This window comes from Falco rusticolus, chromosome 12 (assembly GCF_015220075.1).
Source record: "Falco rusticolus isolate bFalRus1 chromosome 12, bFalRus1.pri, whole genome shotgun sequence".
Classification (NCBI taxonomy): Eukaryota; Metazoa; Chordata; class Aves; order Falconiformes; family Falconidae; genus Falco; species Falco rusticolus.
In genome coordinates, this window is record NC_051198.1 from 5722618 (window position 1) to 5740975 (window position 18358).

Below are 18358 nucleotides of genomic sequence, written 5' to 3' on the forward strand. Positions count from 1 at the left end.
ACCTTGGATTTCTGTAGACTTGCCATTTACAACTGATTTTTCTTTTTTTCTAAAGGAAATGTATACATTAAAAAATAAAATCAATATTTTTTCTTACTTATTCCAATATACTATTATTTTTTATTTTTTTTTCCTGTGTATCACTCTTTTTTTCTGTGAGATCATCCAATGAAGCAATAGAGCAGCTTTATAGATTGTAGGGAGAGTTGATCCTGCAGTTGCTGTGAGGGGTGACGTTGGTATTGCATGCAATTGCTCTTTAGGCAGCTGGATCAGACTCTACTACACTTGTGTTCAGAGAATGACAAGCTAGGCATGGTATCAAAAAAATAAAGATCAAGTTTCCAGAGTTTGAAGGCTGAGCAAAGATAAAATAAAGAACAAAGGAATTTCAGGGCTGGAAGAGAAAAGCTGTATCAGATTAGGCTCTAACCTGCCTGTTGGTGCTAAATGATGGAGGACATCAAGAACCTACATCTGTGACTTTAAGATGTGTTTGCTAAAGGTTCCAGCGAAATAGTAGTCTGTAGCAAACTGGTTTGGAGGCAGCAGTAAGTTTATTTGTGTCAATTGTCCTAACTTTCTATAATTTATTTTTTCTCCTTTATAATTTAAATTATCTATTATTTTGTATTAATACTAAAAATACCAGCTTTGCTAGGTCAGGTTGTGGGGGTTTTTTGTTTACCTGAGTTTTTTTTTAAATTTTTAAAATCCATTTGAAGCATTAGTACAATTCTGGTTGTGGACAAGCTATTGTAGTATCTCGTTAGAATTACAGTTAATGGACTCAGTAGGTCAGATATCTGGGTAGATGACATCCACCATTTAACAGTTTCTGTCTCTATAGTGAGGTTCATACCATTCAGGAGATTTATACCTATGCAGTAGCCTGGTTTAAAAAAACAGATTAGAAACTTGATAAGCCAAAAATAAATTTCTTCTGGGAATTCTGCCCAGAACTTGCTAAAGCATACTTCCATTCACTGTTTGTTTTATTGGGCACAGTATTTTTCCAAGGGAAGGTGTAAGGCCGTATTTCTTTTCCTGTCCAAATATTGTTTCCCCATGTTACGTTTAGCCCTCTTTCAAAACGTATTGTTGTTCTCTTCCTCTAGTAGCTTAGTTATGAGACAGGATTAAAAACAAAATCAAAATAGACATTTAAAAATTTACTGAGAGTTTACTCCCTGTTGTTTGTTACTTGTGCTTGCACAGTGAGTAGCCACTTTCAAGCAGTCACAGAGAGGGGGAGATGCCACAAGCACCACTACAGTGTATAAAGATTAAAAACAGGCCATGATGCAATCTAAATGATGTGACATAAATGTAAATATGTATATATTTTATTCTGTAAATGTAAATATTATACAATATTCTCAAAGAATTCCAGATTGTCAAAGACATGATCTTTTTTAAATTATTATTTTACTTTTCAAAAAAGCCAACTAAACAAATAAAACAAACCCTAATCTATTTAAGTGTCTAAATGGTATGGAAAATATGTAAACAGGAAAAAAAAGTCCCTGGGTGACTTTGACCCTGGGTTGCTCACGCTCTGTAGTCTCAGGTAGATGCTAGCATGTGCCACATGGCTTTGTATTACTGCTATTTCGGGGAGTCATTCATTTAAGCATTCAGGCTGACTCCAGGCACTATTGATCCCTCTATTTATAATAGCAATCCATTATGCACAATATTTTTATCTGTAGGGGAGTTGGTTTTTTTGTGGGGTAAGTCACCCATTTTGCATGTGTTAGTGGCTAGGAGTCACTGTTATTGCAGGTAAAAGTTAAATGTAACAGAAAATTAAGAAAACTTCCATAGACTTTTTGTAGTTAAAAAAAAAAACCACACCCCAACCCCCCCCCCAAAAAAAACCCCAAACACAACAACCACCAAAACAACAGTGTAATGCTGTATGTTGCATACACATTGCAAAGAATAGAAAAGCAGTGTACCTACCACGTTAGCTCTTAGAATCTATTTATGTACAATAATAAGGCCAGACCAGAGCAGTTCAAGTGTGCAGTTCAGTATTGCAGGGATGTGAGGCTCTGACCTGGGGCAAAAGGATGCTATAATTTCACACCAGCAGAGGAGCATTTGCTCCATGGTTTTCTATACACACCATGTTCAGCAGTTGCATGTGTCTCCACAGAACTGAAATTGTCACCCTCGTAAATCTTCACAGGGTACTTAAAAGTTCGGCAGACCTAAGACATGTTACTTCTGCTTCATAGCAGAGGCATACAGGTGTCACCTCTGTGTCACTTTTGGAGACGTTATACTTTGAAACCTAAAAAGAAAAATAATATAGTAACGCCTCCACCACCGGAGAGGAGAAAACAGTGACAACACTGGATGGAAAGGCTGCACTGGAGGAGGAGGGAATAAAAAAATTATATATATATATATATATATACACACATATATGACATGACACCACCACCACCCAGCTGCTTGGTGGGGAACGGCTAAACTGCAGCATCCCCTCCCAAACCCCTTGCACAAGGAGGGGGCCTCGGCTGTGGTCGGTGGGAAGCACTACCATTCTGACAGAACTGTTAGCCAGGTGTATCTTGATGCTTTTAAATTCCAAGAGGTATAAATACATAAAGAGCATCTTACTATTTTATATTGCATGATACATTCCTGCCGTGCACCATTATGGGGACGGGTTCTTCAGGCTTTTCAAAGTAGCATCTTCAGCTACATAATCATGCAAGAAAGGGAAAGTCTTAGTTCTAGTCCTATTAATGCAATGAGGTTATATGCTTCATCACTTCAGAGTCTATTTAGATGTGTAAGTATGAAGCATACATTTATTTCTCTTTCTAAAAATGATTTGAAGAAAAAAAGACTTCTGCTGTGTTAACACTTCCAGTGAGGCAAGAGCTGTTGATGGGAATATAGGAAAAATGAAATTCAGTAGACTTTGAGAAGCAAAAAAGAGAAAAATTTGATTTACAGAGGGAGGAAATAAAGAATGAAGGCACTGAAATTCAGTGGTTTTGATCTCTGTTATCACAAGAGATGTCCAGGGTTTGTGTTTGTTTCCTTATTTCCTGTTAAAGGGAAAGAACTCAAGAAATGCAAAGTATTAACGCATTATAATAACTTGTGCTGTAAAACGTAAGAACCGTTTGGTAGAGCTGTATTATGATTACTGTTAGAGGTCAGGGTCAAGTTGTCCTTGCTTGATCCTTCAGCTTGTTACACAGAGTTGTGTGCGTTGCTGGATAACCAATTTTAGCAAGTTGCAGCATCAGGGGTTTAACCGTGCATCTCATTCCCTCATGGTCTGATCCAAACCCCTTTAATCCTTTTTTTGACCAGACCCCGTCTTCATCAATCTTCCTACAATTTCTGCAATTTCAGATGATCTTCCTATCTCCTGCTCCTTGCTGACAGTTGATCATTGCTGGAAATGGCTGTGTGCTGCGAATACAACAGCTCCCTACCTTAGCTGGAGAGACAAATGAGTGTTTCCAGAGCAAAAGCCACATCTCACATTATTTCGTATTTTAAAATACCATGTTAAATCGCCTACAGACTAGCGTTCATGTCATGAGCACGTGTGGTCTGATAGGACACCTCACTTCGTCAGTCATAAGACCATGTGCCTTTTGGTAATGTTTTCTGTGGACAAGTGCTTTATGCAGTTTGGTTTATCTGATAAGACTGAATGAAAAAAAAACCAACATAAATTACTGCCTAAGCACCAGGCTACTGTTTTAAAATAGCTGAAAATCTAGCTCCAGCAACAGAAATGTTTTAGGGAAGCTATTAGATTCTGTCTTGAATTTAGTTAAGTGTCCACTGAAGATACATCTTTATGCAAACTGTACTTTAAAATCCATAGTGTCAAACGATGTTGTTCTGGGGAAGTGGCATGCAGGATATTCTCATATTTGCAGAATATTCCTTTCCAAATTGCATGCATTGTAACTATTTGATTTTTCCAAGGATATGTTGGAAAGGATCCAGTTGGATAAAGTATACCCTCAGTGCCATAATCTTATGTGCACAAAATATTTTTAATTCCCTTTTCAAAAACAATTGGACTTTGTAACCTTTCAGAAATACTTTGGTCAAACCCTGGAGTGCATAGTTTTATTCAAATACTCCACTGGGGATCCTTGGGAAATACAGGAAAGTAGGGAGCATAAAGTGTGGCCTGGAGTTTTTGCAGGATTTCCCAGTCTCCTGTGTGCTCTTCTGGTCTGCAGCCTTCGTGCCAAGCCTATTTACTCGACTTCCCCCAGCTAAAATGTGATTTTTAGAATTAACTGAACTCCTTGGGTAGTCTATACACATCAAAATGTGGTTTATTTTCCACTGCCTTAAAGGCTGTTTTATCCTTCAACTTGGAAAGCCTCTTATCTAAATGAAACAGCCTTAAATTGCTGGATGTAGTTCATTAAATTCTTGGATAACTAGAAGTCTCTCTGGCACTTAGCAAGTGATATTAGGAAGAGAAGTGCTGATCCACTTTCAAAGTGTAAGAAATTGAATTCTTTGCAAGCTGCCATGGTTTGTACAAGGCACGTGTAAAAATAATTAGTAACTGTTAAACTTCCTTTGCCAATTTTTACCCTTTCTTAACTACTGTAAATCCAGGTTAACCTCTTTGAATTGAGGAGAGTTGTTAAGGATGTTAGTTAATGCAGAATTCCAGTTATCTCTTAATTTCAGTGCATCAGCTGGTGTTGGTCTGGTATTGGTACCTAGACAAGAGGTTTCAAAATTCACAAAATCGTGCAAGGTTTTGAGGTGGCAAATGCCCTTTGGCTCCTCATGCTTTCCCAAAGTGATGTTTATTTCCACTGTGGAAATGAATTGTAAGAAAAACTAATAGAAATGGAGAAGCTTGAAGGACTAAGTTGGGTGTTACTGTAGACACTACTTCTAAATGTAGTTGTCTTAATACTCCGTATCTGCAGATGTGAGTTTTGATTCTATAACACATGTGAATAAATCAGATGGACAAAATTGCTCACTGCACCTAATCCCTGCATCTGGATTATTTTCTTCCTCATTCCACATAGTCCATTTTCTTTTGGAACCATTTCCATCACTTTCTTCTTGTGCTGATTTTCCATCATCCTTATCGTGGTATTCTCACATTGTTTGGCTGCTTACAAGTAGGTAGTACTCAGGATTTCCACCAGACTTGTTTTCCAAGTTGGTGTGTTTATGTTCTTCTTTGAGTCTAATCTCAAATTGATCCAGCCACCTTTTTCATATCCCCCCTTCATCGACTATTTCTCAAAACCATAGAGTTACAAAACCAACTGCTTAAAATGTCCATGGCATCCCTTGAAGAATTTCTTCTCTCTGCAGCTGCTTGCCAAAGTCATTAGTGTTTAGATATTCTTTTCCTTGCAATGACTGAACGTTTCCTGTATTTTCACAGGTAGTAAAATTCATCTGTCATACAACCACTCAAATCCAGTTTCTGCATTTATTCATTGTTTTCTCTCTCTCTCTCAAGCCAAAAAAACTCCGTATCTGTTGTTCTTACTCATACTCCATGTAGATTTTACTTCCCCCCCCCCCCCAGTAGTCATGTTATCTCATAAAACAGGAATGTGTTTCTAGTCTTTTTCTGTTAGATATTTATATGAAAAGTTAAAATGTACTTACAGAAGATCATCCTCTCTGGAGTAAATTGAAGACAACCAATTTTTAAAAAGCAACCTTAAATAATTTGTTTTCATTATACATTACTTCCTCTCTCTTGAACTTCACCATCCAAAGCACTGGCATCTCCTGTACGATATTGTCATGTGGTTTTTGAGCTGATTTTATGGCTGTTATGTTTTCAGAGTCAAGGTACCGTTCAGCTAATGAGCACTCCCTTGCCTCTGTGGTGCCCTGGCTCCGATTCCCATTAAGCTGGGCAGTCACCATGAGCCGGGACAACTCCGTTGAGATCTGCAAGGTAGAAGTTCAGCTGTGCTGACTAATTTTGCACCAATTTTCAAATGTGAAGAGCCTAAAATTTTTACTTCTGAATTATTATTACTGACATATAAGTAATAAGATATAATGAAAGTTTTGTGACAAGTGACAGCGCACAAGAACTTGTTTTTGGCCATCACTAGTTAAATAGATGTGCCATTAATACTCTGTTGTAAGCTCGTGGTCTGATTTGCAGGAGTTGAGTATCAGTCCAAGAAGGAAAAAATTATGACTGTTGCTGCATCATCATTGAAATGGTATGTTTTTCTTTGCTGTACTGGAAATCAGTTTCCTAGAATTAAATACTTAAAGGTAACGGGAATAGTGAGTATTTGCAATAATTAAAATCCAGTAAATTGAAACCTCTAGCAGTAAGCATCCCATATGACTTTGTAATTGAAAAAAATGATAGCAAAATATGGCTCACAAATAGGTAAGATAGAACAAAATAATGCTAGCATGGCCAAACAGGGTATCATTTTTTTAATAAACAGCTCGTTAGTCAGATGTTTTCAATTATAGCTTTCTGTGTTTCATCTGTTGTTTTTGTATGGGGTGCATAGTTGGTGCATTGAGCAGTACAGACTGTCTGGATGTACATACTTCCACCAGCTAAAAAAATGCATAAAAATGCAAGTGATCATACCCCAGCCTTTATGGAGCATTCCAAAAAGTGTAGTGGGCATTCATACAATACCTCTCATTCAGCTCATTCCAAGCATCTTAGATTTTTACAAACGGTGTATAAATGAATAGCTGATTGTACCTCACCTTCTGAAGTAACCCTATTAAAATAAGCCTACGCAGCAATTCAGAATTGGAAGAACAATGCATATGAGATTTATAGATACATGAAAATTAAGCCACTGTTCCAGCTATTCCTGCCCTTACATGCTGTGCAACCTGCTGCAGGAATCATTTTATTCTAAGACTTTTTGTCATTTCAGAAGTCTCATACAGACCAAAGAAAATGAGTTAACAAAAGTGACATGAAAATGAGAGAAGTTTCTTTTCTCTGCTATCTCTTCATCTCTTCCTTTAAAACTATATTGAAAAAATCTCAAAGTGTTTTGAGAAAGGAAGAGCAGAGAAAGGAAATCTGTGTGCTCAAAGGTCATTTTTAAAATAATGAACCATCTGCAGTGAATAAAAACGAATAAAAATGTTCATGATAGAAAACATCTAGAGGAAGACTGTGCATGGTTTTAGCTTCTAGGTGTTTTGCCTCTTTAAATTGTCATATAAATTAAGATTTACACTGTGAGATATAAAGTACTTTTGTGTTGATCACAACCACATCCATGTTTGGTTTAGTTTTCCTTAGGTGGTTTATACTGTCACATGTTTCTTTTTAGAACACACAGTCTTGCAACCAATTTAAAACTTAAATACCATGAACCTAAAAAAAAAAAAATAATCTGAGAAATAGGGACATTAAGAAGGAGAACTAAACAAATATGCAGGCTGAATATTAATATTGTGTCGTGAGAGCATGAGAGACCCGGAGAAGCTGGATCTGGATCACTTGAACTGTGAGAAAGGTCAGAAAAAGAGGGTTGAGGTGGCCCTGGTTTTGTCCTCAGGCTTTTCTTTAGCTTGTACAATTCATTCTCTTTGTATTTTATATAAAATCCTGTTTTAGTCAAATATGGCATTGAAGCTGACATTTGGGTATATCCCTCCCCTCCCCCCAGAAGTCAATCTGATTTTGTACTGTGCGGAGAAATGTCTTCGGCAAAGGTGATGCTGAATATCTGTTGGTAAATGTATAGTATTGTCTCCAGTAAATTCTTGTAACCGGAGTGGTCACATCTTGTACAGAAATTGCGGAGTTGTAGTAAATTGTAGGTTGGAAGGGACCTACCAGCCTTGCTCTCCAGCATATCAAGCTCTCCCTCCCGGCCTAGTGTCATCTGTGAACTCACTAAGGATGCATTCTTTCCCCTTGAGCTGGTTGCTGACATAATAGTCAGCGGGGTTTTTGGGTGTCCATAAGTATTGTAAAATAACGATTAATAACATTCGATGTTTCTAAATATCCCATGTCTTGCACTGTGGTCATTGTAGAAAATCAACATGAAAACTCTGACTTCATCCCACATTTTCAGAACTCAAAATTAGAGTTCTATTTGGAAATGTGTGTTGATACAGCCCTCTCCTTTCCAAAACTAAATATCACTTCTACAGGTTTCGATTTATCTTCCTCTTATTTCTCTACCAAAGAAAAGTATGGTTTATGCAGGCTTATATTCTCTCCTCCTCCAAGTTTTTACATCATAGAAAAAGAAGTAGCTTCACTGTTCTTCGTGACCTGTTCTGTAAAGTTGTATGTATTGATGTTCTTACTTCAAGCATGGCATTTTGAGTTCTTACTGCAGGCATGGAATTGGATTAAGCTATTTTAGGAAAAGCCACTGTTGTTCTTGAATAAGTGTTTCACAGAGAGAGTTAAATCAGGATTGACTGTTTGATGTATGATTTACGGTATCCTTTCATGCCTGATAATTTCTATGGGAAGAATAGCCCTTGGGTTTCAGTTGCATGAGGCATTCGGCAGTGCTGCATATACCAAGCATGATCTGTCCTAGAAGTCAGTGTATGTCTGGGATCTCCTCAACTCGCTCTTTGTCTAAAGCACGTCTGATTCCTATCACCTAATACTGTGTTGTACTCTAGAAATATTCCACCGTATTAACTGAGCAGATGGTCAACATAAGACCACCTTAGATTATTGAGAGTGGTTTTTTAAGAAACATCCTGTTGTTTCGTACACACTGACTTATTTTGTACAAAAGTGGTGTCTTGATGACTTGGGTGTTTAAACAAGGTACTGGCTCTATTTCTGGGCATAGGTAGGATGGTGATATCATGCAAAGTTTGGGATCCATTCTGAAATCCTAGAAATGATAAAAAATTTCAAAAAAGCAGCTTTTGCAAATGGTATATTGATCTGATACATTTCTGTGAAATGCATGAAGAGATATTTGTTTAAAAACCATAGTGCAGTTTTTTATCTTCATTGGACTAAATGTATTTCTGAGTTAATAATAATGCATTTGCGAAGAATGACTCGATATAAATGAATATATTTAAATATCAAACTTCCTGTGAATTCTGTGTAATAATAGCAAAGCAAGTTTGGAGAACACTGTTTTGAGTATCTTTGATGTAGTAATTGGAGTATATTCATTTCACATGACTGTCATTAAGGAAGACAGACAAAATCCTGTCATTGAGTTCTGTAGGTGTGATTCCCATGTATGGACATTCTGTTTAATCAGTGAAAGGGATTGCTGAAAGAGAAACTCGATAGTTTTGACTTGGGTCTCAACAGAGGTAGGAGAGAGAGAAGTAGTGTTTCTTTGAAGGATGAGTCTGTCAATCCACTTGATGGGAAGTTCTTAGTCCTGAACTGTTGCTAGGTGATGTGTGACAGAAAGGGTATTTGAACCAGTTTTGAAACCCTGTACTGGGATGGCTAGCGGTAAATTTAAGCCAGTTAGCAAGAGCATTTTGTTTCTCAGGGTCACACTGGTGCACCACCGCTATTCACAGCTGCTTAAGAGGTAATGCAGCATGATGGACCCTTTGCAAGGAGAAGTTTGAGGTGTGACACTTGCTGTTCGACTGTCTCAACTCCAGAAGTTAGATGTCTCCTGTAAACAGCTCACACCTGCACCTCATGTGCTCACTGGGCAGTAACAGACTGTCAGGTGGGTAATTCATGCTTCTCTGACACAGGTGGGGAAATACCTGCTTAGGGAGGTGCTTTACTCCTTGCTTGGCTGTAGATGCAGATGGAGCGACTGGACAAGATACTAAACATGTAGAGGCAAAGATAAGAAGCCACTCTTAACTATCATCATGGACCCAAGAAGCCTTGCAGACCAGAACTGTGTGCTTTAGCTACCATAGGTGGTACGATATCATTTCAACGGAGTATTAGAAATCAATTCCCACCGTCATTTGGCCTTCTGTGCTAGGCAGCTTGCACGGTGGAGTTTGCTTTGATCACTTCAGCGGAGCTGGGGCTTGGGAAGTCTGCTGCAGTCCCTAGCTAGCCATTGGGGTGAGTGGTCTGATTCCAAGAGGAGTTTAGTGTTTCTTATTTATACTGGTCCTACAACAGCAGCTTGTGTGGTGCCTGAAGTGTTAAGATCTGGTATTTTGAAATCTGGGTCAAATATATGAAATATACATGCTCTCTGTATATGTATGTGTATACATTTTTGTTGATAAACACTCTGTGATAAGGCATTCCTGAAGATAAGATGTTTTCTATTTGAAGAAAATCTGTGGGAGTTTTGCCTTTGACAGAGTCACTATCTAAGGTCCTATTCTAGCAAGGTTTTTGGTTTAATTTAAGCACAAACTTGAGTGTTTCCTGGAAAAATCTTTGCATGCGTAGCTATCTAATTATGCTTCTCTCCCTTCCTCTCTCCTCTCCTGGGATACATAAAGAGCTAGAAAAATAGAAATGCAGTTTTGAATGCTTGGAAATCTTACTTTGATGAGCATGAAACTGAGGTGAAAGTCTGTTGCCATTTTTGTTTCAAATCTCTCCTGATGTTATCACGACCCAAATGTACCAATTTGGGATTATGGGGTAGAGTCTAGGGAATTCTGAAGTACCCTTTTAGCTACATAGTACAGTTTAAAAATCCACAGTGAAATGTATAACTGTCCAGCCCTGCTTAACTGAAAACACCCTCTTGCTTCTTTGCATAGTGTTTTAAAGGAAGGACTATGTCATGTGTTTAGTACCAGAAACAGAAAGCATTTGGAAATCTCCAGTCATGTTGACAGAAATAATGCAAATAGCTGGTAAACACTGAGTTTGTGTATAGGGTTGAGGTTGGTTTTGGGGTTTTGTGGTGTTTTTTAGATATCTACTCTTTGGAGGCTTTGGGACCCCTTTCGTGCCTGTAGCCTCAGTAGGACGCAAATATTTAACTGACATCTTAAAGACAATGTTTTACTGCATGAGATGTGTGAGAGAATAATTTCAGTTGATAGCTGTTAGGGGGCACAGAGCGTATAGCATTTTGCATGCACAGGAGTGAATGTTGTTTCCTAACGTAATATGGTGTACACAGTGTGTAGTCCAGAATGCCTCCTTTAGATTGTAAATTAATGTCTTCAGACACCAAAAATTTCCTATACTATAATTGCACAACTGTTCTAGCAACCCAGAAGTTCTGGCTGAGTCTTTTGATAATCAAATCACCCAGTTTGGTCATCACATTGTCTGTAACTATTAAACCATGACGAAAATCTTTAGCAGCAGACAGATTCTTTTACTGTTTAATGTTGGTCTGGATTCAGAGGCAGCTGCTCTCAGATGGTGCTGCAGCTTTGAGAAGCATTAGTAACAAGTGGTGCGTTACATGGGAGATGAAACCTTGGCTGACCTGCTGCCCCTTGGCGTGTTTATATCGGTGTTTGAGTTTTACTGAACTGCGTGGCAGCCTTTTCTATATATGTATGGCAATGTATTAAAAAACCACAAAATTTTCACAGGCAGATGGTGTCTTATAAGTTCAGAGAAAAATTCTAAAGAGCTGGAGATACCATTAAAAGATGTTATGGCATTTACTGTAATCTGCAGAGCACATGCTAATTGGGACTTCAGTGTTAACACCTACTTTTTAATAACACCGACCACAGCTGAAAGCAGTCTTTGTGGAGATGGCTGTTAATGTGGCTGAGTAGCCCCTTTAAGTTTACATTATTTTTATGATTTCCAGCAAAAGAAAAATACAACAGGAGAAGGGTCTGGAAGTCTGATTGAAATCTGTTTTTATCAGTCTGTCTTATAGGATCCTGGTTTGTAACAAAACATCGTTATTCAGCATTTGTTCATGAAAGCTGTAGGAATTCCATAAGCTTCTATTACTTTTTCATGTTTCTGGCTAATTTTTTCTATATTCTGTTTTTGTTTTGGATTGATTTAAGGTAAATTTTCCTTTGATAGTTTTGTCAGGACAGCAGAACCAAATAGGGAAGGCTTTTTACCGAATGAGCAGATAGTCCTCTTGCCTCAATTTGACGTGGTTAATCTGATTTTTAATGGATTCTAAAGCTGTTTATGCTGCCAATAGTATCCTTGTCACCTTTTCTGTATTTGCCTGCTCACAACTTTCATCTTACTTTGGGAATCTGTCAACCCTTGGACTACAGAGCTGTCCCATCAGGAACACTGGCTTTCCTGACCTGGTTTCAGAGCAAGTCATCAGGCACCTCCAGTCCTTGAGCTGAAGCCACTGCTAGACTTCAGTGGAAGGGAAAAAGCAAGCTGACCCCTAGACCTTTTCAGTAAAAGAGGTGAAAGGATGCTCCTTTGTCAGAAAACATAAAAACAGATTTAAATAATTACACTACAAATGGGAACTTTGACTGGCCTGCTGTTTATTGAGCATCCCATGGGTATGTTCCCCAACATCATAGAGCTTCAGTAGCTCAGGTGTTCAAAAAATTAGTGTAATCAGTATTTAATAAGTATAATTCTTCTGAATGTCTCTCAAAGAGCTCACTATGTTCATAATAAGGTCCCAGTCTAGTGAACAGCTTACGCCAAACCCTAATCTGTCTGCTTTTGAGCTAGTATATCAAATGCAGCTCCAAACAGCAGCAGACTTTCAGTCTTGTTCCTCAAAATGGAATTATTAAAATCTAAATAATCCTATTTACATAAAAAGTAGCTAAATTTGGTCTTGCTGCTTAGTTTTTTTCGTGTGCTTTCCTATCATCTCCACAGGAAAACTTGCTGACATTTTAAAAAGGACTTTGATTCATAGAGCTTCGACACTCCTCAAGATTTTGATAAAGGATATTTTTCTCATCTCCTTGGTAGTGTTTGCAGCTAAGTATGGTAATAAGGGAGCAGAGCTGTTCATGAGGAATGTGAAAAGCTTGACTGTGTGCTTTGGTATCTAAGTATGAGAACTTCAGATCTAAGGACCAAATAATATGACCTAGATCACTGGCTATGGGCTAAGTTGTCACTGACAAGTGCAAATGCATCTGTCACCCTTAAAGGACCAATACACCCATGGTGGGAGTAAAAAAAGTGTGTGGAATCTCCTTCACTGAGCTTAAAATAAAAATGTCTATTTTAAGTCTGTGGAGCATGTTGCAGGTAGCACTGAGATAGCCCAGGCAGCATGCACAGTGTATGCCCTTTATTAATGGGTGCTGGGTGATAGCCAGATAATGTATTGCTGTAATGGACTCTGTGCTGCAAACTTTGTTAGACAGGTCTTCAACACAATAGAAGAATTCAACATGTTGCTCATCCAAATCCAGCAACCCAAAGAGCATGAGAAACATCCTGTGAGTTGGAAGACCACATTCATACTCGCATTGCCTGATTGGCCTCTTGCTCTGCACTTCTAAAAACCTTACTGAGCCAGTCCCAGATAACTTCTCTTTTGATGAATTTGCTTTGAAAAAACATCCCATTTCAAATGTTTCTTTTTTTATTCTGTGATGCATGGCTAATGTGTATCTTAGACCAACTAGACTATGATCCATCACAGAGACATCTTATCGTGGACTATAAATAGGAAGGAAGAAGATTATCTTTTTTCTTCTTTTGTTGATATGATTGCAGTTCGTCACCAAGAGAGAAACTGTGAGCAAGAGGTTCAGCCAGGGAAAGGAAGAAAGGAGTGACAACTATGTGAAAGAGAATAAAAGTAGATCGACAATCCTGTCCGTTTGAGTTCAGAAAGAATGATGCTCTTCTCAGACAGGCCCTTAAGCAGGAGCATTTATCAGTCTGATTTGGGGTTTGGAACGGTAGAGAGTAAAAAGCAGATGACTTTTCATCTCCCAGAGAAATTAAACAAACTATCGTAACACCCAACCTGTAAATAAAAGAGAAAGTAGCCCATCTAGTAATAAACCATCTCTAACTTAGCATCTTCAGGGCATTTCTTTAGCTTTTCTCCTATATCTAAACTATACAATTCCTTCATCTTTCTCCTTCAAATCTTCGTCTCTGGAATGCAGCTACTGCTTTTATATCCCTCTTCTGCTGTTCTCCTATGTGAAAGCCTGTTATTAACTTGTTTACCCATAAAATCGTCTGTTTCAGGGCACAGTCATATTCCTCCTTTACAGAGCCCTCAATAGGATTATTCTGTCCGTTTTCCTGCAACACTTGCCATCATACACAGTATTTAATGAGGCTCAGCCTTTTATGGTAGACAGCCTTGTACTTTCTTTCCAGTTAAGATGCCATACTTCAAAATGCTCTCCTAAACCCTGGTGAAGTATGTGATGACCATATGCATAACTGTTGCCTGCAAGCAGATATGATACCAGTCAAGCGGTGCCCTTTAGGCTGAGGTCTTGTTGATGACAGGATTTCCTGCAAGATCCATGAAGAATGGCCCATTTTATCACCTTAAGCTTATCATCCTGTTACATTAAATTTGATTTGTATCAGTCAGTGGAGATTTAGAATCTTATGCAGAAGTTATTAACCATTAAGAAGTGCCGTAAACACTAAACATATGCAGATAGTGGAGGAAAAAGGTTCATCTGAGAATGAAATGTAAACTGCAGTGTATATTTGTGTCAGTTTTGAAATTGTTTGATATCTACTCAGAATCTGTTATTCTATCGTGATACCATTTGCTGGCCGTTTTTTTAGTATTTGTCCCAGACTGAAAAATCGTGCCTTTCAGGAAACCTAAGCTCTCAAATTTTACTGGCCCTATTCAAAGGATTGAATTCAGTAATACAGGGCTGCTTTTCATCTGTCTTTGCCTTTATAAACTTCATCTTGAGGCCAAGGACCGAGCAGTTTTCTTAGTGTGAAAAACATTGAGTACATTTCCTGGAAATGCTGCAGCCTAACAGAAACTGGTAAAGTCATGAAATAACCAGAAGTTTTTTCTCACGTGCTTATGCTACCAATGAAGCTGAGGTTCAGACTATTGTTAGCTGATAAAAATCACTGATTATCTCTTTCCTTCACAGAAATGTTGTGTAGTTATTTCTATATTGATCATTGGAACAGGCTGCCCAGGGAGGTGGTTGAGTCACCATCCCAGGGGTATTTAAAAGCCATGTAGATGTGGCACTTAGGGACGTGGCTTAATGATGGACTTGGAGTCACTAGGTTAGTGGTTGAACTTGATGATCTTAAAGGTCTTTTCCACCCTAAATTATTCTATGGTTCTACATTGGACATGAACCTGAAAAAAAGACAAAAAAACTTTATATAAATGGAATTATATCTCATAATTTAAGTAATGCATGACCTTTGACATGAAGAAGAAAGAGGAGTGCATGACCAAAATTCCGTTATTTAGTTAATAGTGTTTGAGGCAGTTAATTCCTCACATCCATCTTAATTCTTTAGGAAAAAACAAGTTTTTATTTTGGGCTTTATCTAGAATCACAGAGAATCTCCCAGCTGAGGCCAGTAGCCTTTTGACAGATTGTGTTATTTTGACAAGCAAAACAGTTTACGTATGCTTAGCTTCTGAGGCAAAATAACGGAGAAAAGGAATGTGCAGCCATCAACTGGACAGCTTTTAGTGTGTACTGTACCAATACAGAGCTCAAACACTTTGAAGGATTTACAGTAGTGATTTGCTTTTTATTCTGGGTTAATAACTTCAAATATTTAAATGAATAATTCACCAGATCAGAACCTAGTGCCATTATGTTTAAAATGTTCAAAATAACACCTGTTTTCAAAATCAAAGTATTTGCAAAAGATAATCATCTCTCTTTGTATAAGCATTTGTGAAGGATTTGTAACTATTTTGTAATATATTTACCTGCAGGATCCAAAACTGCGTGAACTGTTGGATACTGGGAACCTAGGAGGTCGACTGGAAAATCGAATGATAACTGTTGTCTATGGTCCAGACTTGGTCAATATATCGTACTTGAACTTGGTGGCATTCCAAGAAGATATAGCAAAGGTAATATACATTCACCTTTGTCACATAAAATAAATGTTTTTAAAGTAATATTTTGAGGTACAGATAAATGATATGAAAGTGGATATTGCTATGCAGTGAACCTCAATTCTGTAACAGAGCTGTGCTGCTCAATACTCAAGAAGAAATGTGCAATATTTTTTTATTATTATTATTGTTTTTTCTTCAGGGAGTTTGTTCACCAAAGTTTATGCCCCTGGTACGTGTGCTCATCTTCAGAACGTTGCTTCTACAGCCCAGATAAGCATTGTGAAAGTAGCAGTACATGCAACTTTTTTTTACTCGGCTGTAAGATGTACACTGGGCCTCTCTAAACACAGCAATATCTTTCAGTAGTTATCTCCCTCTTACGCTTGTTCTAAGTGTGAATTATGGGTCATCTGTGAGAACAAAGTTTGTAAACAGTTGAGTTTTTAAGGTTAGCCTGTAGCAGAGGGAATCTGCAGCTCTACCTTGTACTATCAAGTATGTCAGCAGTTGGACACTTTATCTTACACACATGAACTTTTCTGCTCATGTTTGGAGGTCAATTTTAAGCATCGCGTTTTTCCTACTGATAGCCGTTGATAAGAGCTGTGTAGTCAGTGTCATTACCTTAGCAAAGTATTTTTTCCGTGCAGGTGTGCAGTCCCTTCGTTTCTGTCCAGCACACCACATAACACAGCTGTGTGTGCCAAGCAAGTTGCGATGGATGCAAGCACATGTTTTGGGTTTTTTTCTTCTGTCCTTCTTCCAAGTTCTGTATGACGCAGTTGTGTTTAATGAAGTGGAAGCTCTTTGTTTTATCTATTCCAAATTGACATTTAAAAGCTACTCCTCTTTCCACTTCCATTCATATGGGTGCACTCTGAGGACAGCTTCAGATAACCACACACAGAACACACTCTTTTACGGTTTGCATCCTCCAGTCCATGTCTATCCACTAGACTGTGCTAATAAGATAGTTTCTCTGTAGACTGCTGTCATTTAGCGATAGTAGAGGAGGCATTTTGTCACCTCACAGGCAAGAAGGATATTCAGACCAAGTGAAAAAAGGTCAGAGGATTAAAGCCTTAAACTAGGAGGATGTAGTTTTGCTTGCCAGGTTTCTGTCTCTGCTAATCTTAACTAGCCAATTGGTCAACGTGGCAAAACCACAATTTCCACGGTTTCTTTTATATGGAAGAATAGAAACAGAATGAGTTTGTGGTGGTCTGTGGACTGCTGAGTGGGAAGTGCCGTCCTCAGACTGGAAAAGGCACAGCGATGCTCTGCAGGGGCGGTTAAGAAATCTTAACACTGCAAAAGTGAAAACAGTTGAGACAACTCCAGGAGCAAACAAACAAACAAACCCCTAAGCATTTGATGGAAAATGAAAAGGTATGCAACAACTTTACCAGCAAAAATTGCTAGCCCTTACCAAGGAAGAAGGATAATCACCCAGATCAGAAGCATATGTCCTTTTTTGCTTTCCTGGCTAGCCAGCAATCAGTGAAGCGTAGTGTATTTGCTAAAACAGTGCAGATACTGTTATTTCAGGGCTATTTTCTGTTTCATAATGGAACCTTAAAATACAGAAGATAAAATCATCTTTTAAAAAGTTTGGCTGCTCTAAATCCTGAATAACTCCTACAATCTGCGTAGCTAAGAATCTTAAGTCTTCCTTATTATTTCTAAATGCAGTAGACCAAATAAATTAATGTTCTATCAGTCAGGCGCTGTGGCCTGGGGATGCAATTTTCAAAGCGTTGCAGATTAGTTGTGCTTGCTTGGAGATCACATTAAATGTCCTGATTGTTTGAATGAGAACAGAATTTTGATCACTGTTAAATGCATCTAAACATTCTTCATTTTTTAATATGTTTTCCAACTTTGTATGAGCCAGACCACAGAATCTGGTCCTTATCATCTCCAGGACCCATAGAGTGACTCAGAGAAGTTGTATTAAATAAGCACATCAGGCACAAATACCTCTTGAGGGAGCTCTGAGAAGGCATGTAAATACAAGACATTTTCAACATCACACATACAAGTTTTGACCCTTCCTCTTGCTGACAGCCCATGGAAAGTAAGTTCTGATGAAAAAATCCCCCAGATTTCCCTTTTCACTGCATGAATATTTTTTTTTTGGATAATCACTTCCTTTGTGATACTTTATTTTTCAAGTTGTGTGACAACTATTGATCAGTCCTCCCTTAGAGGAGAAAGGCAAAGTAAACTATAATGGTCTGACTGGAGGTAGATAAAATTATTCATTGTGGGGTTTTCTTCCTTTGCAGAAGGGTTCCTATTCTGAGTTCATCACATCAAACAACTGACTAAGTTGTGGGGAAATTATGAAAATATAAGTCTTGAGCTATTCAAACTGCTTTAAATGAAACAAGTAAAGAGCTAGAAATGCCAATGCAGTCGCAATATACTGTTTTATGTGAGTTGGTCCAGAAGAAAGT

General features: G+C 38.1%; 1 protein-coding gene across 4 annotated transcripts in view; it reads left to right on the top strand.

Moving 5' to 3' along the window:
• PLCB1 (phospholipase C beta 1) overlaps window positions 1–18358 on the top strand; it is a 401171-nt gene that overhangs the window by 228566 nt on the left and 154247 nt on the right. For all 4 annotated transcript variants that reach the window (XM_037405583.1, XM_037405580.1, XM_037405581.1 and 1 more), the window contains exon 4: window positions 15771–15911. In XM_037405583.1, coding sequence (XP_037261480.1) covers window positions 15771–15911 — 141 coding nt within the window. The remainder of the gene's footprint in view (window positions 1–15770; window positions 15912–18358) is intronic.